The following is a 24,572-nucleotide window of genomic DNA, read 5'->3' on the forward strand; positions in this document are numbered from 1 at the left end:
TGCCAGTAGTGCTGTGGAACATCCAGGTGCTCTTTTGCAACTCAAATGCTGCAATGTTTTTTTTGGACAGCAGTGGCTTCCTCCGTGGTGTCCTCCCATGAAGTCCATTCTTGTTTTATGTTTTCCTTATTGTAGATTCGTCAACAAAAATGTTAGCATGTGCCAGAGATTTCTGGAAGTGTTTAGGTGACACTCTAGGATTCTTCTTCACCTCATTGAGCATTCTGCGCTGTGCTCTTGCAGTCATCTTTACAGGACGACCACGCCTAGGGAGTGTAGCAACAGTGCTGAACTTTCTCCATTTGTAGACAATCTGTCTTACCGTGGACACATGGACATCAAGGCTTTTAGATATTCTTTTGTAGCCCTTTCCAGCTTTATGTAAGTCAACAATTCTTGATCGTAGGTCTTCTGAGAGCTCTTTTGTGCGAGGCATGGTTCACATCAGACAACGCTTCTTCAGAACAGCAAACTCAAAACTGGTGTGTGTTTTTAATTGGACAGGCCAGCTTTAATCAACACATCCAATCTCATCACATTGATTGGACCCCAGGTTAGCTGACTCCTGAGGCCTGTTGCACAAAAGTAGAATTAAGACATCCGGGATAAATGACTCAGGTGAGCTCAATGAAGCCAAAACATGTGCGTCCAGGCTTAATTGGTTGCACAAAGACAAAGCCAGGATGAGCAGACACGGATTCATTAAGCCAGGTGAAACCAATCCTGGATAGGTGCGCGCTCACGGCTCACTCAAATAGACCCCGCCACAGATCACAGATTAACTGATTTACCATGGCAACTAGAGCCGCATACTTTTCCCCGTCGGAAGCACAAATCCTCAAGGAGGCATACGAGGAGGTAAAAGATATAATTACGAAGAAAGGCAACACCGCCACAGTGATAAAGCAAAGAGAAAAAGCGTGGCAAAGTATTGCAGACCGCCTGAATGCGTAAGTAGTGCACAATAACACACTCACCGCTCCGCTGAAACATCACAATTACAATTCAAATATTTAATTCACATCTCCAAAAACGCAGTTGTACTGTAATTATGAACCGGTTAAATTTTTAATTGAAATGCACTGCAGATATGAGTGAAATTGTGTAAAGTAACTCCATCACACTGTATAAAGCTATGATAAATTATTATTAAAGCCTTACATTATTATTTAACGTTACTACGCTCAGTACGTTTAATCTTAGCCGTTGTACTCTGCTTCTTATGTTGTCCACCGTTTTTTTTTGTGTTTCTCCTGCTTTTATTAATGTAAAGCTGCTTTGACAGAATGAAACAATTGTGAAAAGTGCTATATAAATAATATTTAATTGAATAAATAGATGAGCTATAATAATAATCACTTTAATTTATATAGCGCCGTTCAAAGGACCCAAGGTCGGTTGCTCACTGCACTGCAAAAATGTCTTTCTTACTTAGTATTTTTGTCTTGTTTTCAGTAAAAAAAAAATATCTAAAAAAAATCTTAAAAATTAAGGGTCAGCCCTGTTAGGGCATGTGATATTACTGTGGCTTGTGCTGTCCTCCACAATGTGGCCTGCCTGAGGAAGGAGAGGGCCCCCAGAGTGCCACCAGCCATGGACTGGGACAATCCGGCAATCTTCCCTGATGACGACAGTGGTCGGCTGCTGAGGGACCAATATGTGTTGAATTATTTTAGTTAGTATGTGTGCGTTCAATTTTGGTTAAATATGTCCTGCGGTGGCAGAGGAATTTGGGTTTTTTTGGGGTTCGTTTTTTTACGAATTTGGCCTCTTATGATGTTTGTGCGGTATACTGTGTGAAATACAAGGCTGCAGGGAGGCTACTGCATCCATTCATTTGTCTGTTCAGTTGATGTGTATGGATTTGTCCTGCATTTATTTTAGTGTGCAGACATGCAGGGTGTGTTATATACAGACCTTTGAATGTATATGTATCATTTTGTATAATATGCTTTGATTCTGTGCTTTCCATCTTGTAGAGTCACTGTGACTTCAGTTTCGAAAGGAGCTTATGGTTTACCTGCTTTGTTTTGTCCTTATTCAATAAAGGAACATAATGTTACACATTGTGTTTTTATATTCATATGGAATGTGTATTTGTTTATATGACAGAGTACTAGGGCCACACTGAGGAAAAAGGATAAAGTCATAAATTTATGAGGCTGGTTCTTTCTGCAGAAAAGCTACATATTCTTTTTACAGTTTTGATACTTATGACAATGTGATACTTAATATTCTGGCACATCAGCATGTCTTTCTTTATGAAATCATACTGAAGTACAATTTCACGAAATGCCCCACATCTGTCATTTTAACAACTGTCCTCCTTTAAAACAACTGGTTACAATATTATGACTTGTCTTTTTTTTCCCTCTGTGGCCCGTAATATTCTATCATTTTATATATAGCCTTATAGTCTATGGGAAACTGTAAATTATCTAATGATAGCAACATCATCTAAAAATCATTATTTATCCAAAATGATTGAAATTAATGATCCCAAACGTTTAAATAATGACAGTGGGTCTAGTTATATGTGATAACAATGTATAGTGAGCAGTGAAATAACTATTGGTTTCCATTTGTGGTGACTGCTGACTGACATTAGGGATGAGATTAAATAGATCCTGGAATTTAGCCTGGTCTGGAGCAGGCTAGCTCCACAGAATAAATCTCCATGGTAATTTATACCATAACATATCCTCCTGCCCCCTATCCAGCTTTAGTGCAACCGGATTATGGATCAATTGAGCCAGGATCACCAAGATATCCTGGCTTAATCCCTTATCCTAGTTTTGTGCAACAGGCCCCTGGCTATGGAAGCAAATAAGAGACATAATGTTTTGAAATTTAACAGCCTATGAATACTTGACTTTGAATTATTTTACTTTGGAAACCATGTATCTGAATTTATTTGTTTCGAATTTACGTCTATGAAATTTAAATAATAAAATTCTTGATTTCCAATTTAAAAACCTGGCTTTAATACTCACAAATTCAGATACAAAAAAATCAACTTACAGAATTTCAGATAAAATAAATTTAGATTGATAAAATTTGATTGCTCTTATTCAGATCTCAAATTTCAAGTTAATACTTTTCAAAGAAAACATATGTCTAATTCGACTGCTCAAATTCAGATTGAAAAATTCAAGTTAAATATTCACATGGTAACATCCGGGCTACCCAGGATAGGAAAAACAGTTGAGCCCAGAGCCCTTCTGCAATTGAACTGAACCATTGAACCGAACCATTGAACCGAACCATTGAACCGAACCAATGAACCGACGTCGGGCGGCCTATCAGAGCACGACAACCTGACTGTCTGTCATGATCCAAGAAGAGGCCAAGGCACGGATATTAAACCTGTAAAGAAGATGACTTCTAGGGAAAACGAAGGTGCTCCGGTAAGTTTGCTGTTTATGTACAATCAGACTCTTTAGAACAAAAGTATGTTGTTCCTAATTATTTTTTGGAACTATTATTATTATTATTTTTCGACATCGGTTCGGTCCATTGGTTCGGTTCAATGGTCCGGTTCAATGCAGACGGGCTCTGGGCTCAACCTAATGCAAATTGACAGGAACCACCTTTAACATAACTCGACTTCCGATTAAGGGTTTATCCACATAAAATCGACATAAAGAGGATCTTGTCAGTAAGCTCTTTTCGCCCTTTGCTCAAGTCTCAAGGGTGTTACATTTACTTCATGAAGGGGGCGAAGGTGAGTCCCCTGACAGAGTTTGCATGGCTTCTTTATGTCACACTGGGCAGCATGATGGGCTCTGGCGCAACAACAGCAACGGTTGTTATTACGAATCCATGCCTTGCCCTCGTTGGGACTGAGAAGGTGCGAAGGAGGCACACTGGCTGAGGTAATTTTCAGACTTTTCACAAAAGGGACAATAACGTCTCCCCTTGGCTGACTTGGCTTGTGAGAGAAAACATTTTCGAGGTACATGAGCATCAACTCCATGCAGAATGGTTAGAGTTTCCTTCCAAACTCGCCTAGATCAGGTCGACTGAATTTAGGGATCGTGGGTCTCGGCCCCCTATAAACAGGGATGCGCTGCAGAGGCCACCTCCTACCTGTGGGGAGGAATATGTTGGGCATAGGTATGGTCTCGTCCTTGGAGGAGAATCAATGGAACGTGTGGACTGAGTAGTTAACCGCGAGGTTGAGGTTCACCTGGGGAAGCTCATGGGTTACCAGGGGTGGGAACCATTCTCATGAGGATACATCAGACGGAACAGCCCATGGGGGGGGGGGGTAGTTATAGTGTCCGGTAGCACTAGGTCCGGTTAGAGCTATCTGTGATAGTTCATATGGTGTCAGGGCCTAAGGGGGAAGGCTGCTCTGCCCAGCCAACCCCCATGGGGTGCTTGCTTAGTTATGGATGGAATGCCTGTTCTTAACCAGTGTCTGTGTAAGAAGGAAGATTGGTGAGATACCTGTTCGTAGCCATATGTTTGGGTAAGAAGGGAGGTAGATAGCACACTGACCCAACCTGCTGGAGGGCTCCTTAAAATGCATAGGATAATGCTTTGTATAAAAGCGTCTGCCAAATGCCTAAATGTAAATGTAATACGCCCCCGGATGTCAGTCTTACATGTCGCCACGCAGGACGTGGGCTTACACTGGGTTTACGCGTAGGTTGTTAACCCTAGCGAAGGGTTAACAACTGCCAATGGGCATGGGAGATTCTGAGATCGGAATGCCGTCGTAACGTCATCCACGTTTTTCTTACTACTCAGCTACTGCTCGGACGCTCACGCTTACTGCTCCGCGCTTTGCTCTATCGCTTTGACATTTTATCCCCTATTTCTTCTTTTATTTTATTTCCTTTTATCACCTAATTTTAACTTTAGCAAATCAGCACAGTGCTCATACGACAAAGTTTGGATTACTACAAAAACTGAGAATTCTTTTACCCGACCAGCTTACATTCCGGGAAAGGAAAACACAACTGCCCAAAGGATAAGAGAAAATGCCTCTTCTGGAATCTACTTGCTGCACAAACTGCCACAGACTTTTACAAAGGATTGCAGTTCTTTAAACAAAGTTACTTACGAGACCACCAAACCAGACGGAGCACACAACGGAGCTTCGTCATGGACACCCTCAGCATACCGGTGAGTCCCATGAAACTAGTGCTCCTCGACAGGTAGAGAAACAAGCCGATCGACTTACTAATCGATGGCACAAACAGGGAGCGAGACCCAAAGGCACTCGAGACATCAGACTGTCAAGAGCATCACATATTACTGCAGTAGCATCCTCTACCCCAGATACAGCTCTGACAAGGATTGCAAACACTAGTCTCCTACCACCGCCTATACATCTTGAGAACAGATTTGAAGTGCTAATGAATGTAAATGAGGAATCCCCAAACGTGATGAATGTGATCGAACACAGACTGAATGGGCCAGTAGCTAACACTGATGCTAACTGGCGCTCAAGGTTGAGCAGACACCGGCACTCCGCTCAGAGAGCAGCAGAGCCCAGGACTCTGATAGTGGGGGACTCCATAATCAGAAACATTAGCGGCAGGGATACAACTACATGCTGCCTTCCACAAGCAACAACTTCTGATGTTAACAGGGAACTTCAGAATATTCTGATGAAACATAAGACTGCAAATCAACTCATCATTCATGTGGGGAAGAATGATATTCATAAAGAGCAGTCAGAACTCCTTAAGAAGGATTTCAATGAACATTTTGAAACACTTGAAAGACTGAAAGTTCAAACATTCATCAGTGGACCTCTCCCAGCAAGAGGAACAAACAGGTTTTCACGGTTACTTGGGCTAAATACGTGGCTGCAAAAAACCTGCAATATAAAAGGAGTGAACTTCATTGACAATTTCAATCTTTTCTGGAGTCAGAGACAACTCTTTCATCGGGATAGGCATCACCCAAACAAACTTGGTTCAATAGTGTTAAAGGATAATATTTATTTCTCCCTAAATCATCCTTCTGCAGTTTGTGCCAAACCACTCAATCTGAACGGCACACACACATCTGGACACAGTATGAATGACCATGGGACTTCACTTCATCAGCAAAATGGACATGATAACACCACTCCACCACAACAACCTCTGCTCATGGACACAATCTCAGCTGAGCCCTGCCCACAGAGCTAATCACAGACAGACATATCAGAACTGCTTGAAGATTCAGCACCCAAGGACGACTTCCTGGAAAACAGCCAGGGAAGCCAGGACAGCATATCACAACATCCGATAACAGCAGAGCAACGGGACCTTTCTCCAGACACCTTTTCCCTCTCTCCAGCCTCGCCCCTTCTGTGCTTCACACAGAAAATGGAAGAACTGGTGTATGCTGGAACCAGACTATCCCACTCTTTTGCTGCAAGCCCCCAGATAACAACCAAAAAAAGACAGGCTCCATTACCACCGACTTCGAAGCCTGCAGCAAAGCTTGCGGGCCCAGCTCGCCCTACCGCTCCTGTGAGAATTCTTCGGTCTCTGCCACAACGCCAGGCCCCACACCTTCCTTCATCTGCTCGAGGTGAACCGAAAACAACTGATACCAGCTCTCAGTGATGTGTGTCGGGTCCTCGTTTTGATAACAGTAACTTTCTCAAATGTTTGCAGAACAAGCGGGAACCCAGTGTGCCTGCACCTTCCTCTATTGCTGTTCTATTACAAGATAGAAAGTCTAAGGCCTTCAATAGCCGTACTGCAAACCTAACTAATCTGGTGCCTATTACACGTCAAACTAATATTGCTATGGGGATAAGTAAGACAGTTAAGTTAGCACTCCTTAACGTCTGCTCACTTAAAAATAAATCACTTCTAGTCAACGACTTAATAACCACAAACAATCTGGATTTTATGCTTCTGAATGAAACCTGGCTAGAAGACAGCTGCAGTGCAACAATCCTAAATGAAGCAGCCCCCCTTAACTTTACTTTTATGAGTGTCTGCAGAGCTGTTAAGAGAGGTGGGGGTCTAGCTGCTCTTTTTAAAGATATCTATCAATGTAAGCAAAAATCATTTGGGAATTACTTGTCTTTTGAATATCTGGGTATTGTGTTAAAAGGTGCTCCACGCATTTTACTTATCATTATTTACAGGCCTCCAAAATACTCTCCAGCCTTTGCTGAGGACTTTACAGAACTGTTATCGACAATTACCTCAGAGTTTAACTGTTTTGCCATTGCTGGAGATTTTAACATCCACATAGATAATACAGAAACCAATATGGCAAAATAAATCAATACTGTTTTAAAAACTTTTGATCTTACTCAGCATGTACATGCACCCACACACAATCGTGGGCACACTCTAGATTTACTTATCAGTAAGGGTCTAAACATTTCATCGATTGTTATCAAGGATTTAGCACTGTCTGATCATTTCTGTATTTTCTTTGATATATTGATCTCTCCTGCCACTGAAGCTAGGTCTGTGTCTGTCAAGAAGAGATGCTTAAATGAGAACACTAGTGTACTATTTATGAAGGCTATATCCTTAACACCAAGCATATCTGCAGACTCTGTTGATTTTCTCCTTGATTCCTTTAACTCAAAAGTTAAAACTGTAATTGATGATATTGCTCCTGTGAAAGTCAGGAAGAAGAGTGGCAGACAAAAAGCACCTTGGATAAACTCAACAGCAGTGCAAAATATGAAAAGACAATGCAGAAAAGCAGAACGCATATGGCGGAAGACAAAACTTGTAGTCCATTATAACATCTACAAAGACAGCCTACATGCTTTTAATATGGAACTAGGCAAAGCTAGACAGACTTTCTTCTCAAATATTATAAACAGTAATTTAAACAACACACGCACTCTTTTTGCTACTGTAGAGAGACTGACAAACCCGCCAAACCAGATTCCCAGTGAAATGCTCTCAGACAACAAGTGCAGTGAGTTTGCTTCTTTCTTCTGTGAGAAAATCAATAATATCAGAAAGGTGATCAGCACATCCTTGAGTTGCCCTGGGGTTAGACAGATAATCAAACCACCCGAGAAAGTTGTTACTATGTCTGACTTCAAAGAAATTGATGGCACAATTTTGGAATAAACCGTACAACACCTTAAAACATCAACCTGTTCTCTTGACACACTTCCCACATCATTTTTCAAAAGTGTGTTAAACAGCTTAGAAGCAGATCTTCTAGAAGTGGTAAATGCCTCACTTCTCTCTGGGAGTTTCCCAAACTCCCTGAAAACTGCAGTTGTAAAGCCCCTCCTGAAAAAGAACAATCTGGATAAGACCATATTAAGCAGCTATAGACCGATCTCAAATCTTCCTTTCATAGGCAAGATCATTGAAAAAGTTGTCTTCAAACAGCTGAATAAATTCTTATGCGCGAATGAATACTTTGACAATTTTCAATCTGGTTTCCGACCACATCACAGCACAGAGACAGCGCTCATAAAGATAATAAACGATATTCGCTTAAATACTGATTCAGGCAAATTATCAGTGCTGATACTACTCGACCTCAGTGCTGCATTTGACACTGTCGATCATAACATACTTCTTGACAGGCTGGAAAACTGGGTGGGGCTTTCTGGGATAGTCCTAAAATGGTTCAGGTCATACTTAGATGGGAGAGGTTATTATGTGAGTATAGGAGATTATAAGTCTGAGTGGACATCCATGACATGCAGAGTCCCTCAAGGCTCAATTCTTGCGCCAATCCTGTTCAACCTGTATATGCTCCCAATGAGCCAAATAATGAGAAAGAACAAAATTGCTTACCACAGCTATGCAGACGACACACAGATCTACTTAGCTCTATCGCCTAACGATTACAGCCCCATTGACTCCCTGTGCCAATGCATCGATGAAGTCAACAATTGTATGTGTCAAAACTTTCTTCAATTAAACAAAGACAAAACTGAAGTCATTGCATTTGGAAACAAAGATGAAGTTCTCAAGGTGAACGCATACCTTCACTCGAGGGGTCAAACAATTAAAAATCAAGTCAGGAATCTTGGTGTGACACTAGAGTCAGACCTTAGTTTCAGTAGTCATGTCAAAGCAATAACCAAATCAGCATACTACCATCTGAAAAATATTGCAAGAATTAGATGCTTTGTTTCCAGACAAGACTTAGAGAAACTTGTTCATGCTTTCATCACCAGCAGGGTGGATTACTGTAATGGACTCCTCACTGGCCTTCCCAAAAAGACCATTAGACAGTTGCAGCTCATACAGAACGCTGCCGCAAGGATTCTGAGCAGAACTAGAAAATATAAACATATCACACCAGTCCTCAGGTCTTTACACTGGCTCCCAGTTAAATTTAGTATTGATTTTAAAGTATTATTAATGGTATATAAGTCACTCAATGGCCTAGGACCTCAATACATTGCAGATATGCTCAATGAATATAAACCCAACAGATCACTCAGATCACTAGGATCATATCAGCTAGAAATACCAAGGGTTCACTCAAAGCATGGCGAATCTGCTTTTAGCTATTATGCCAGCCGCAGCTGGAACCAGCTTCCAGAGGAGATCAGATGTGCTCCTACAATAGGCACTTTCAAATCCAGACTCAAAACACATCTGTTTAGCTATGCATTTAATGAATGAGCACTGTGCCAATGTTCATCCGACTGTCTGTACTGTACTGTATTTTATTTTTTATAAACTGTTTTAATTACTCTTATTTCTTTTTATTATTTTAATTTATTCTATGTAAAGCACTTTGAATTGCCACTGTGTATGAAATGTGCTATATAAATAAATTGCCTTGCCTTGCCTTGCCACGCTCCACACAGACAAGGAGCTGGTTAGAGCTCCTGAAGCTCTGCGTGCGGTCCAGGACACAACACAGATGTGGTTGGGTCTTCCTCCCCGATGGGGAGCGCCTTCAAGTTCACCACTTTGGGCTTTGGGCACATATCGGGCCTTGGTCTCAAGATAACGTGACAGTTGCCAGGGCCGAATTAAAAGGCAATCCGGAGACACAGAGAATGCTTGGAGGTCCCCTACCCTCTTGAAGGAAGCAAGCGCCATCAGGAGGGCCGTCTTACTCCTCAGGTGAGGAAGATCGGAACCTCCGAGGTTAGGGTCCCAAGAGGGTATGGAGCGGAGATAAGGCGGATTCCGCCCTCTCACGCCCCTTAGGAACCGGGTGACCAGGTCGTGCTGCCCTAGAAACTTTCCATCAACTGAGTCGTGATGATTGGCGATAGAAACTACATAAACATTCAGTGTGGAGGGGAGATGTTAGTCTCCAATCTCTAAAGAAGGACAACACGATTCCGATCGAGCACCTCAGTGGGTCTCTTCCTTGAGAGAGACACCAGGACGAGAAGAGGCGCAATCTAGAAGTGTATAACCACCTAGTAGAAGGGGAGTGGGCCATCTCAGGACATTCTCGTCCTATCTAGAAACCAGACATGGAGGTTCCAGAGGTCTGATCTGGGATGCCAGAACATGTCCTTGTCCAGAGCATCAACTCTGAAGTCAAGTGCGTTTAGGCCAGTGTGGTGTAACCAATAACACTTTGTGCTCCTCTTCCCTGACCTTGCCACCGCCGGTTGGGGAGCGCTCAGAAGAGCGAATCGGGGTCCGATCGGCCAGTGAGCTCAGTGAGCAACATGAACAGCTTTGAAGGGATTTTGGCTTAACAGGTCTCCCTGTACAGACATCTTTTATGATCAATGTGTCTGTTTTATATCGTATACAGAATAAAACAATATTAATCAACATGGCTCTTTTGAAACGTTCTTATATCTTCTGATTTTATATAACATACAGATATCCAATGGGTTAATCTATGGCAATGTACATTTAGCAGTCCCTAACCAACAAAATGTAGAAATGTGTCTGCATTATGCACAGAAAAGAAAGAGTGAACAAAAAGTTTGATATAAATATGTATTAAATCAACAAACAACAGTTTGAAATGCATGTCCCCGTCCATCACAAGCATCTGCTTCACAAGAGTGATGTATTCTACATCTCCACGTTTTGTGGCATGGAGTTGGTGAACATTCCATCTCCTTTTTCATCCCATTCCTTGTCGAGCAGCTGCTCGCAAGACGCCATTCTGAATGATCTGACGTAATTCTGATAAAATTCCAACTTTTCTTCTACTTCCTGCGGATTTACAGGACAATTTGGTTTGTGCGACCCCTGTCGTTTTAAAGAAGATCTCAACGGCAAACATGTAAAGTATAAACGTCTTGTCCGTTTGGAGAGTTGCGTGTGCAGTTAGCAGAATCATCCCAGTCGCGAGGTTTGTCCAACATTTGCTCGGGTTGTAAAAGGGGTTATATAACCCAAAAGAACATACTGTCTAGCAAAGCATCTATAAATATTGCGCATTGTAAATATTAAATACAAGCTCCTTTCGTCAGATCCGAATGATCATTATTGATCCAGAGTTCATACTTTCAGATCTGGCTTCTTACTTATCCATTGTGGAATATCAAATCCTCCACTCCTCAACAATGAACGCATTCTATCCAGATGGTTCTTGGCATCTTGCAGGTTTGGAAAACTCTCTATACAATTGTCCAGGTTGAACGTTTGAGTGTGTAAGGACTGTCTCAAGAGTGAATTTTCATGTGGGCGTTAAGGTTACCATTCCTTGTAAAACTCTTTCCACACAGAGGACATGTCTACGGGCGCTCTCCAGTGTGAATTCTCATGTGTTCCTTGAGCGCACCATTCTCTTTAAAACTCTTTCCACACTGAGGACACGTGTACGGGCAGTCTACAGTGTGAATTTTCATGTGTTTATTAAGCCCCCTGCTCTGTCTGAAACTCTTTCCACACTGAGGACACGGGTACGGGCAGTGTACAGTGTGAATTTTCATGTGTTCATTGAGCATACCGTTGTGTCTAAAACTCTTTCCACACTGAACACATGTGTACGGGCGCTCTCCAGTGTGAATTCTCGTGTGTTCATTAAGCGCACCATTCTGTCTAAAACTCTTTCCACACTGAACACAGGTGTATGGGCGCTCTCCAGTGTGAACTCTCATGTGTTCATTAAGCGCACCATTCTGTCTAAAACTCTTTCCACACTGAACACAGGTGTATGGGCGCTCTCCAGTGTGAACTCTCATGTGTTCATTAAGCGCACCATTCTGTCTAAAACTCTTTCCACACTGAACACACGTGTACGGGCGCTCTCCAGTGTGAACTCTCATGTGTTCATTGAGCGCACTATTCCGTCTAAAACTCTTTCCACACTGAACACAGGTGTATGGGCGCTCTCCAGTGTGGATTCTCATGTGGTTATTAAGCGCACCATTCTGTCTAAAACTCTTTCCACACTGAACACACGTGTACGGGCGCTCTCCAGTGTGAATTATCATGTGGTTATTAAGCGCATTATTCCGTCTAAAACTTTTTCCACACTCAACACACGTGTACGGACGCTCTCCGGTGTGAATTATCATGTGTTTATTAAGCGTGCCATTCTCTCTAAAACTCTTTCCACACTGAACACACGTGTACGGGCGCTCTCCAGTGTGAATTATCATGTGGTTATTAAGCGCATTATTCCGTCTAAAACTTTTTCCACACTCAACACACGTGTACGGACGCTCTCCGGTGTGAATTATCATGTGTTTATTAAGCGTGCCATTCTCTCTAAAACTCTTTCCACACTGAGGACACGGGTATGGCCGCTCTCCAGTGTGAATTATCATGTGAGTATTAAGTGTATCCTTTTGTTTAAAACTCTTTCCACACTGAAGACATGAGAACGGGCGCTCTTCAATGTGAGTTCTTATGTGGTCTCCAAGTTGTTCTCCGCACGAGAAATGTTCTCCACACTGAGGGCAGGTGAACATCTCTTCTCCAGTGTGGACTCTTATGTGCAGATCAAAGTCTCTTTTCAAAGCAAAGCCCTCTTCACAATGAGGGCAAGTGAAAGATTCTCTTGTTTTCGTGCATTGCCATGTTTGTGAAGAAGTATTTTTCATCTCCGAGCAATCAGAAGATATTTCTTCCATTTTGAAATGATGAGGTTTCTGATACTGATGTGTCTCCTCCAGTCCATTCAGTTCATCACTTTCATCTTTCATTTCCAGCAGATCTAAAATTAAAAAAGAAAAAGTTACGTTCTCTTGATATTCGTCATTTTCTGACCATCAAATCGTAAAATTGTAGATACATGCTATACGTAGATACATTTTTCAATTCTTAACAACATCCAATAAATCTGGAAATTTTACATTAAAGTTTCTTCATTAATCGTTAATGAAAACAATTGTGCACATAATCGTATAGAATTCCAGGACATTGAAGACAGCGAAGGATACATCTACGCTGCCTCCAAAATATCGACCTGACGGAACGGAAGCACATAAATTAATACAAAAATAAATCCATTAAGAAATGTAAGAAAGCAAATATAAATACAGATATTAATTTTCTCATGAACTGGGCTTGTTTATTGTCTTTTACTGTTATATGAGGTCTACTTATGACGTTCGCATGGTTTATAGATTAAAAAACATCAACATCAATAAGTTATAGGCTATTTTCAACCCAGGTTTGGAGGCCAGCTCTACAAACACTGAGTTTTATTGACATGCCGCATTGAAGACTTGTAAGTACCAAAACACTTCAAAGCAGCATCAATATTCTCAAACTGTGGATAAAACCTTGAAAAATTATATGGGATACAGAGAGATGCCGATTCGCACAAGATTAAGATCACAACCAACCTCGGCATTTATTACAAATGACTAGAGATCCACAGGTAATACTAACTTAATTCCGTGGGCATATCAAGCTATCTCTAACAAAGCAATAGTGACGCATAGTACAAATATGTTGTACACACATAAGATTGTGGCACCATTCCTATTGGATCCAATATTGACGGCACAGAACTGCTTTTTAATTTTTGTTTCTCCCTAAATCCAGCGTCGACCTGTGACTTGTTCACAATGGAATCTGTGGAGAAGTTAATCGAACAAACGCTCAATGTGTTATATCCACGTGAGCTGGAACTTCTTTAAAAATAAACTTCAACCACGCATTACTAATGTCGAAATCCAAAGGAAGGTTATGCAGCAACTGTATTCTTCAACAACCAGGCACTCACTGCTATATATTTTGCAATCTTTAACAGCATATTTATGCATGTTAATATATGTTAATATATGTTAGGGCTTTCAGGATAAACCGACAATAAATATCAATTGATTTATGCACAGCTTTTGAGTGAAGTAGGGGAAAATGCTGCAGCATCTAAAAGCTAGAGGGCACTCTCGTGCGGAAACTCCACATACGCACTGCAGAATAAGACCATAACACGAATCTAGGCAATGCCTATAGACATCTTTTTTATCACTGTTACTCAAGCCTCTTCAGGAATTTTTATGATAATAAAGTTTTTTATAATGATCATGTTTGACAGGTGTTGCTTTTTTTTACTGTTGAAATTGCCTTTTCTGTAGTATTTTTATAAGAAAAAAAGTTATTTTATTTATCTGGTAAACCCGTTACACTATTAAAACACGATATATGTGATATATCATGTGATATATTTGTAAAACAAACAACACTGCCGTGCATTGTAAGTATTTAACAGCAGTATATAGTCATATAGTAAAGACGAATTGTTTCGATTTTCCCATGATTTTAAAGTGAACGAACTGTGTTCTGATCATGTGCATTTAATTTACCTTAAATTATTTCACATAGCGATGTATACACAATTATTAAGCCTAAACGATTGCTTGACAACCCTAAGTTTTAACAGTTCCGTAGTAAAATAAATATATTTAAAGTCTAACCATCTTTAACTGGAGCCAAAACGTTTCTGAACTCCACGTATATCGAAAGGTATTGAATTAAGTTGAGAGATGAAAATGATGATGTGATGATGATAACTGCAGCTCCACCATTCACTCATGTCTTCAAAGTCTGCTTTTGGCCTCACAAATATGGCGGCGGCGTTGATGTACGATTCAGCGGACAATGCTGCGTCTAGTTATATACATACAGTTGAAAGAAAAAGTATGTGAACCCTTTGGGCTTACTTGGATTTTTTCATAAATTGGTCGTAAAATGTGTTCTGATCTTCATCTAAGTCACAACAATAGAGAAACACAGTCTGCATAAACTAATAACGCACAAACATTATACGTTTTCATGTTTTTATTGAACACAACATGTAAAAATTCAAAATGCAGGGTGGAAAAAGTATATGAAACCCTAGGCTATTGACTTCTCCAAGAGCTTATTGGAGCCAGGAGTCAGCCAACCTGGGGTCCAATCAATGTGATGAGATTGGATGTGTTGATTAAAGCTGGCCTGTCCAATAAAAAACACACACCAGTTTTGAGTTTGCTGTTCTGAAGAAGCGTTGTCTGATGTGAACCATGCCTTGCACAAAAGAGCTCTCAGAAGACCTACGATCAAAAATTGTTGACTAACATAAAGCTGGAAAGGGCTACAAAAGTACATCTAAAAGCCTTGATGTCCATGTGTCCACGGTAAGACAGATTGTCTACAAATGGAGAAAGTTCAGCACTGTTGCTACACTCCCTAAGCGTGGTCGTCCTGTAAAGATGACTGCAAGAGCACAGCGCAGAATGCTCAATGAGGTGAAGAAGAATCCTAGAGTGTCAGCTAAACACTTACAGAAATCTCTGACACATGCTAACATTTTTGTTGACAAATCTACAATAAGGAAAACATTAAACAAGAATGGACTTCATGGGAGGACACCACGGAGGAAGCCACTGCTGTCCAAAAAAAACATTGCAGCACGTTTGAAGTTTGCAAAAGAGCACCTGGATGTTCCACAGCACTACTGGCAAAACATTCTGTGGACAGATGAAACCAAAATTGAGTTGTTTGGAAAGAACACACAACGCTATGTGTGGAGAACAAAAGGCACAGCACACCAACATCAAAACCTCATCCCAACTGTGAAATATGGTGGAGGGGGCATCATGGTTTGGGGCTGCTTTGCTGCCTAAGGCCCTGGACAGATTACTGTCATTGATGGAACAATGAATTCCAAAGTTTATCAAGACATTTTGCAGGAAAACTTAAGACCCTAACCTTAAGACCATCTGTCCGCCAACTGAAGCTTAACAGAGGGTGGACGATGCAAAAGGACAACGACCCAAAGCGTAGAAGTAAATCAACAACAGAATGGCTTCAACATAGTAATGGGCGATATAAACGATATGCGATATAAACGATACAAAATTGGCCTACGATATAGTTTTTAATTCTATTGCACTATCGCGATAATGCATGTTGATGATGCAATCTACCCGCGAAATTTAGAGCCACGAGCTGCAGCCGGCTGCAACTAATCATCATATTCGCCATCTTGAATAAACATGTCTGAAAGCGGCAGCGAAACAGAGGAGCCCCGGAAAATGACCGGTGCAACATCTATTATTTGGACTTGGTTTGGATTTAAGCCGTCCGACAAGCAGCAGAAAAATATACTCTTTAGAGCAGTGGTTCTCCACTCTGGCCCGCGAGATCTTTTTTCCTGATGAGTTTAGCCCCAACTCTGTTATAAAACACCTGAACAAGATAATCAGCGTCATTAGGAATATTTAGCGTTCAGTTTAATGCGGCGCTGCGCAAATCTATAGTCTTATGAGATTTAAGTACCGCGAGAGCGATTGAAGTGCAGATTGCTCAGTGCGCATTTGAATCGATCTCGCGGTACTTGAATGCGATATGCCAAACAATCTGCGCAGCCCAACATTAAGTTGAACGCGTCTGTTCCTCAAGTCAATGATTAGACTCATCAGGTGTTTTATCAGAGTTGGCGCTAAACTCTGCAGGCAAATGGATCTCGCGGGCCAGAGTTGAGAATCACTGCTGTAGAGTGTGTGGGGCAAAAGTTCGAGCTAAGAGCGGTAACACGACTAATCTGTTCTACTATCTCAAAACTAAACATGTCGTTGAATACCAGCATTGCAGGCAATGCAGCCAACCGCAAAAAAGTATCTGTGCATTTACACAAAATAATTTTCTTTGCCTAATTAATACTGGAAGTATTTTCAGTACAGTGTATGTTCCTTGACTAAAAAGACACCAGTTTTACTGTTCTCTGCAACTTGGGTGGCATTTAAGAACCAAGGACTTAAACTAAGTATAGTGCCTTTTAGAAGGAAATACTTTTATATTCATCTGCAACATTTTGTTACATAATTACAGTTTTGCTTATGCACAATAAATGTTCTCAAAACGACATACGTTTCTTTATTTCTTTAAAAAAAAAATGTTTAGCAGTTTGGCTTTCCTAAGGGTCTGTGTAACCTGTTCTGAAATGGTTCTATTATAATTTATATATCGCAATATATATCGTTAAAGCAAGAGGCTGCAATGTATATCGCAATATGGATTTTAGGCCATATCGCCCATCCCTACTTCAACAGAAGAAAATACGCCTTCTGGAGTGGCCCAGTTAGAGTCCTGACCTCAACCCGATTCAGATGCTGTGGCATGACCTCAAGAGAGCGATTCACACCAGACATCCCAAGAATATTGCTGAACTGAAACACTTTTGTAAAGAGGAATGGTCCAAAATTTCTCCTGACCGTTGTGCAGGTCTGATCTGCAACTATAGGAAACGTTTGGTTGAGGTTATTGCTGCCAAAGGAGGGTCAACCAGTTATTAAACCCAAAGGTTCACATACTTTATCCACCCTGCACTATGAATGTTTACATGTTGTGTTCAATAAAAACATGAAAACGTATAATGTTTGTGCGGTATTAGTTTAAGCAGACTGTGTTTCTCTATTGTTGTGACTTAGATGAAGATCAGAACACATTTTATGACCAATTTATGAAGAAATCCAAGTAAGCCCAAAGGGTTCACATACTTTTTCTTTCAACTGTATGTCTATGGTGACCACCACCCTACAAACTGAATGTGGGACCGCGTTGAAAGGTAGCTTGAAACTGGGATATAATCGCGAAATTTAACACTTATATATTGTTTCTACCTTTCAGCTCGTAAAAATAATTTAATGGCGTTTTCAATTTAAGGTCATCGGTCTCTTTACGTTTTGAGCACAGAACAGACACAGAGTTATACACTTTGAAGATCCTCTCACAAAGAGATAACTAAAAGAATTAAAAAAACAGATAATGAAAAAATTATTATTGTTACATAAATGCATTTCATGATTTGCTAATAATTTTACTTGAATACGCTAACCACAACCTATAGGCTAAACCCAGTTTCAAAGCCACACAGTTTACAATGTTTTATTGAGTTTTTATCCGGCAAGTTGACATGGGAGGATCAACACCCGATCTATGATAGACGCAGCCTCATGCTGACTGAAATCACTGCAGTCTTCTCATACATTGGATAAAAGTCGGGGCTTTAAAGCAATATGGTAGCGTTTGTATGTACCGGACTGCTTTGATCATAGACTGTATAAAATATGGACCTATTGTCCGTGACATCACCCGTAGGTAACTGTTTTGAAGCCAAGAGTGGGCGGAGACAGCCGTCGCCATCTTAGATACAAGTAGGGCTGGGCGGTATACTGAGTTGGAGGGATATGTCTATATGTTTACCCAAGGCAATGCTGGATTAGCCTATATCGTTCATATCGTTATGGTTTGATGCCGTGCACGCGCTCGCTGGTTAGGTTAGGAAAAAACAATACAATGGTTCACTCATTTGGAGGTGGTTTGGATTTAAAAGTTCCGATGAGGAGCAAGAACAGCCAATCTGTAGAGAATGTAATAAATCTGTGGTATCAAAATGTGGAAGCACATCAAATCTCTTCCACCACTTACAAAATTACCATAAAGTGCAGTACAATTAGTGCTTACAACATCGTGCTACAACTTGGGCCACGAAGACCACGCAAATCAAAATATCTGTCCCGTAAAAAAGCTCTCTGGAAGCTTCTTTTACCAGAAGTGTGCCTTACAAAAAGAAAAGTCGCAAGTGATGCGATTTAACTAAGGCGGTAGCTTATCACATTGCTAAAGACATAGTTCTTATTGCAACAGTGGAAAAAAAAGGTTTTAAACACTGCTAAAAACCATTGACCCAAGATACCATTTACTCAGTCACAAGTACTGCATCAGAAGCTCTTTCGCAAATGTGCAGTGAGGTCAGATGGAGGCTTTCCAAGCGGTCCGCAAAAGTGTCTCAATTCACGCTAACAACCGATTTATGAAGAAAGCAGGTAACGGTTCCACTTGTTGTTATATAAATGTTCTAAGAACGTTTTTAAAAACGTTATAAAATCATTCCATTTCCCATTATAACAATGTTCTAAGAACGTTTTTAAACGTTCCATTTGCCATTATATAATGTTCAAAGAACGTTTTCCTAACGTTTACAGTAACGGTTTAAAAACGTTATAAAACATTCCGTTTTCCATTATAATAATGTTCTAAGAACGTTTTTTAAAATGTTTTTAAAACGTTCCATTTGCCATTATATGAATTTTCTAAGAACGTTTTCCTAACGTTCACATTAAGTTTTAAAAACGTTTATGTTTTAACGTTCTAAGAATGTTCAAAACGGTCCAGTTTTTTAGACGTTGTATTAACGTTTTTGTTTGGTTTGTATGGTTATTCAAACGTTCCATTTGCAATCATATTAATGTTCTAAGAACGTTTTCCTACCATTCACAGTAAGTTACAAAAACAATATGTTTAAACATTCTTGGAACGTTCAAAACTACCAGTTTTAAAACATTGTATTAACGTTATTGTTTGGTTATAAGAAAGTTATTAAAATCTTTTAAGAACGTTCCAGTCTCTTGTTATAAAAATGTTCTAAGAACGTTATATAAAACATTAGAAACTAAAAATACCAGTCCAGTTCTTTTGTAGCAACAGAAAACAATACATTGTATGGGTCAAATGTATAGATAGTATGGATACAAAATCAATGACATGTACAAAGAATCAATTAAATGTATACTTTATATTTTGGTTATATTCAGTTTATATTTTAATTAACTTGCAGATCAAACAGTATTTCCAGTTCACGTCAATATAAAACATGAAAAACAATCAGAAAAACTTAAGAACTTTAAGATGTTTAAATGGATTGAAATTATTCAAAATATTCAAACATTCATGAAAATGTAGACATGACAATATTTTTTCATGAAAACAGCTTAAAAACTTAAATCTAAAACATAGACAAAAAAATATATATATTTAAAGATGCAGAGATATATTATACATGACAACTGTTTTTAAGGATGTCACTGTGACTCCATGTCAGCTTCAATCACCGGGACGTCTGAGTGGACCTAAGCTTCAGAGAATGTCGGGAGATACTGGAACGACAAAAAGACAACAGTATTGTAAGTGGAAGTTCACCCACAAATCAATTTTGTGTGATTTTTTTACTCACCCAGATGAGGTTAAACAGGTTTAGAGAACTTCCGGCTTCTTTGGAGCACAAATGAAGATATTTAGGTGACATCCGAGAGACTTCCAGGCCTCCTGATAGAAATCATGGTTTCAGTTTTGGCCAAAGTACAGCAAAGTACTAAATCCACTGTGCTCTTGTGAATACACTGAAAAGACAGAGGAGAACGTATTGATTAAATATGTATTTTGGTGTGTTGTTCGCACATAAAGCATTCTCGCCTTTCAAAAAATTTCAACTGAGCCACTATGCACGGGTGGACCAATTTAACGATGTCTTTAGTACTTTTCTGGACCTTAGCAAAACTGACACCATGATGTCTATGAGGAGGCCTGGAAATTTCTCGGATGTCACCTAAATATCTTTATTTGTGCTCCGAAGATGACGGAAGTTGTATAAACATGTTTAACGTCATGTGGGTGAGTAAAAAAAAGATCACACAAAGTATAATTTTTGATGAACTTCCCCTTGCTTTAAGTGAGGCGAGATTTAGTATAACATAACTGGAACACATGCTGTAGTTGCTCATGCAGAAGATCTTATAAATATATTTTTTATAATAATATTTTTTATTGTTTAAGTATGATGAACCAATGATTAGTCAGAGTTATGGATAGGTGTTCCTTTAAGTTAGTATTTGAAGAGTACGTTTCAAAATGAGATAACAATAATTCCAAAATAAAGTTATGTTTAAAAAATGTATTGTTCATTCCCATTGAGTGACATCAATCAAACTGCAGTTTGTTTGTTTTGATTTGAGACATACTAACTCAAAAAATACAGCTAACTAACACAATGAAACATAATAAAAAACATGACTTTTGAAAATTGTGAACTGAGTTCTCTCATCTGGGAACCAAACTCTTCATTTGTATTTACTACTAATATTCAAACACTGAGCATTACTGCATCAAAATAGTCTTGCTATTGTATCGTTAAAAAATATTATTTATTTACAAGAGTTTCAAAATTGATTTTCTACTTTTCGCAAAATAATATTTAAAGATATTTTTAACATGGCGAATATTGAAAATAATTAAATTTAAATATAAAAAATAATTTAAATAAAAACCAGCATGCTCTAAAAGGGGGAACAAAATGGTCATACCCAGTCCCGGTCAGACTCCATGAGGGATATATTTTGTGAAATTACCACTGTCAAAGAATTGAGAAAAAACGGACAAATTAATTAATCTGAAAAAAAAACAAGCCTGATGCGTTATAGGGAATAATATTCTGATAATTAAAGTTAAATGAATTTAAGTACAGTATATTAAACATAAAAATATGGATTCAGTACCGTATATGAAAACATAACACGCGCAAAGACTTAAATGTCTAATGAATATCAAACGTCAAACTAACTTTAACGCTTTGGGGAAAATTGCGCGGCTTGTTCATCCGGTCATCCAATCTTAGACCGGTGCCAGGCGACGTCGGTACTGGAGAGTCGCGCTAGCAGAGTTTAACTCGATCCAACACTTATCAAACACAAGTCTTGCTATCTGGGTTAATAACGTTAATCACGATACACCGATGAGCTTTTTAGGGTGTGTTTTATTAAGGTTGGAGCTATAAACTCTAATGCGGCCCTCTAGGACCGACGATGCTCTTAGCCGATTTGGTTTGAATATCAAGAATGTGTTCCAACGAAAAACATTTCGATAAATCAAAAGAGTGAACTAAATGATCGGGAAAAACATCGCCTTAGCAAAAACATTTATCAACGACATTCGACTGTATTCCTTAGTTGTAAATAACGTTAGCCTATAGCTATAGCTAACAGCTCTGTGAATAACGGCCGCAGTTTTCGAGATAATTCAATCCTACGGTTAACCCAATCATAACCTCATTAAAACATAGGATCTGCTGCAAAACTAAGATTATCAACATTCTTATTAATTTATTTTTCATAGAATCAGCAAATGTCTCTTTGCTTACCTGAATGTCGAAGTAGCTCCTCTGAACCAGTCGTCCGCCGTTAGTCCCGCTGTTTAAACAGTCACGCGGTGTGCTCTATTAAACCACGCCCATACTATCACGGTCATCAGCATCGTTAATCCTTGAAAGTTTTTCATATGTATTTATATATTTTTAAATGAATGTACATTTATAAGACTATTTTAGGTATTATACTGCCTTTGTGTCGAATTAAAAGAAAAAAATAGTTAATGCTAATGTGGGGGTGTTTCTAATGCAGCTTCTGTAAATTTTATTTGATTCTCTCTGCTGACTGCATTCAGTTCTATATTTTTCCTATTTTTGGGCTATTTGAGCAAATGGGAATGGAAAAAAAATATTTGTGGTACTCTCCCATTCACTACAACTTCCGATGCTGAGAAATGTTGTGGAGATTGAATAAGTAGTTTTGAGAATTGTATTTCGGTTTAGAAATATGAGCAAGCGACTGAGCGGAAAAAATCTCCTGACAGATTCGCTTAATAGGACTAGTTGTTATAATCGCATTACAGCACAGTTGAATTGCCCAATAAGACATTTCCCATGCCTCATACAGAGGGAAGCTGTCAAGAATATGAATAGAGGAACGGATGTCTCAAATTGCACTGGTTCGTCGGGGTAGACATCCTCTGTGTCTGGGCATAAATGATTATAATACACAGCATACTTACCTTTCCTTGCCATTATAAGAGAGACATCTCATGAGTTGTGTGTCCCAATTTCATCACAATACCATGCCTTTTGGTGAGGTGCTGCATAGTGCCCTATGTATGGTTCCCATCAATGCGACACATTGTCAGTTGTGCACCTCAGCCTCATTGGGTGTTTCGGCCCTGTATCACACCCTCAGCCAAGGTAGGCCCACCACAGATTAATCAGACCTGGGTGTGTGTCGCATTGTTACAAGGTAATCTGGCAGAAGCATTGTGCAGCTATCACAGCACCTCAAAGGCACCCCAGTCGTTACCTGGCGGCTCTGAGAAATCGAACTGGCAACCCTCTGGTCACGATTCCGACTCTCTAACCAGTAGGCCAAGACTACCCAAACGTTAATGCGCGCTCAATGCCCCCACAGTCCTGTATGACATACCATTACAAAACATTACCAAAATCAACGCAACCATATGCATCAAACCATTGGCTAAGGCTGTTATAGCCCCAATGGCTCCGTTAATGTTAGCTCAGAGCACCTGGTCCAATACGGCGTCACAAAACAACACTATTTTATTATGTGGTCACTTGTCAGCCCATATTCCGTCATTCTGTTTCAACCAGAGCCAGTGGCTTCAACTATCAACGACAGTGGCAAGTTCTTTGACTAAAGTTCGTTTGGTATGTCCTCTGATACAGTCACCTCAACTATGAGGACTGTCATACTGGCGCTGGACCACAGAACCATGTCTGGCGGAATGATGGCACTCATTGCTAATGTTTTTTTAATGTCCCCCTAACAATGCAATTATAGCTTTTGTAATGCTTAACCCAACCGGCAAAAAGTCGTCTAGAACACGTCTGGTGTTGGGTGTGAAGTTTTTGGAACATTACATTAAAAACGCAAAGGTAACGTTTTCAAAGCAAATGTTTTTGGAACGTTTTGCTAACAATGCAACTATAACGTTTTTAATGCGAACGTTTATAAATTTCAGATAACGTTAAGAAAACGTTCTACAAACATTATTGCGAGAACGTTTTTGATAACTTTGAGAGAACCTTCAGAGAACGTTAGGCAAAGTTACGGGAACGTTCCCTGTTAGCTGGGAAGCTTTACTTCGCTATCTCTACTCTTCACGACGCGCTCACATTAACGTCACTCCACCGCTAGTCAACCAAGAGCGAAATGATTTTGTTCTGTCTCACAATATTTCTGATATATATATATATATTTAAAAAATTCAACGTACTTACCAACAGCATTCAAACGTTCCTCCTGCTGGTTTCCTCAGGATTTTTCTTCTTGGGTTGTATGCTGGATCGCGAACCAACTCTAGAGGTGCATAGCGCCCCCACTGTAACGGAGTGTAAAGAGAATTTTTTAAATATACAATGTAATCATATTTCTGCTAAAATGTCGCTTTCGTTTGTGTGATTTGACTGTCCTGGAATGACTGTAATGGTGGTTATAGTGGTTAATCTGCACCATGTTTCTATTGTTTGTGGCAAAATCAGTTGTCCAATGCAGAAAGAAATCTGGCAGACCGAGGTAACACAGAGTTAATCTGAAGTTGTCTAACAATTATAAATCTGACTCCAAT

At 39.8% G+C, this 24,572-nt stretch overlaps 1 protein-coding gene across 9 annotated transcripts; it reads right to left on the reverse strand.

Annotated features, from left to right (window-relative positions):
• Window positions 1-9,655: 9,655 nt before the first annotated feature.
• Window positions 9,656-24,290, reverse strand: LOC130417513 (gastrula zinc finger protein XlCGF57.1-like). Of its 9 annotated transcripts, none has more exons than XR_008906178.1 (5): window positions 24,226-24,290; window positions 22,303-22,423; window positions 21,470-21,516; window positions 20,344-20,509; window positions 19,887-20,266 (listed from the first exon to the last, which is right to left on the reverse strand). XR_008906178.1 is itself a non-coding variant. In XM_056743114.1 (2 exons), exon 2 carries the CDS (start codon window positions 13,037-13,039, stop codon window positions 11,624-11,626), a length of 1,416 nt encoding a protein of 471 aa, XP_056599092.1. In that variant the 5' UTR covers window positions 13,040-13,050; window positions 24,226-24,289; the 3' UTR covers window positions 9,656-11,623. The 9 variants fall into 9 exon arrangements, 1 of the variants encoding a protein (XP_056599092.1); XR_008906180.1 differs by having other exon boundaries at window positions 22,303-22,351; window positions 24,226-24,251; XR_008906177.1 differs by having other exon boundaries at window positions 21,470-22,423.
• Between the last annotated feature and the right edge of the window lie 282 nt (window positions 24,291-24,572).

Source organism: Triplophysa dalaica, chromosome 3, assembly GCF_015846415.1.
Source record: "Triplophysa dalaica isolate WHDGS20190420 chromosome 3, ASM1584641v1, whole genome shotgun sequence".
NCBI classification, from domain to species: Eukaryota; Metazoa; Chordata; class Actinopteri; order Cypriniformes; family Nemacheilidae; genus Triplophysa; species Triplophysa dalaica.

What these genes read in the sequence shown, in the direction of transcription:
- LOC130417513 (XM_056743114.1), bottom strand. Translation starts at nt 13,039, where the DNA reads ATGAAAGATGAAAGTGATGAACTGAATGGACTGGAGGAGACACATCAG.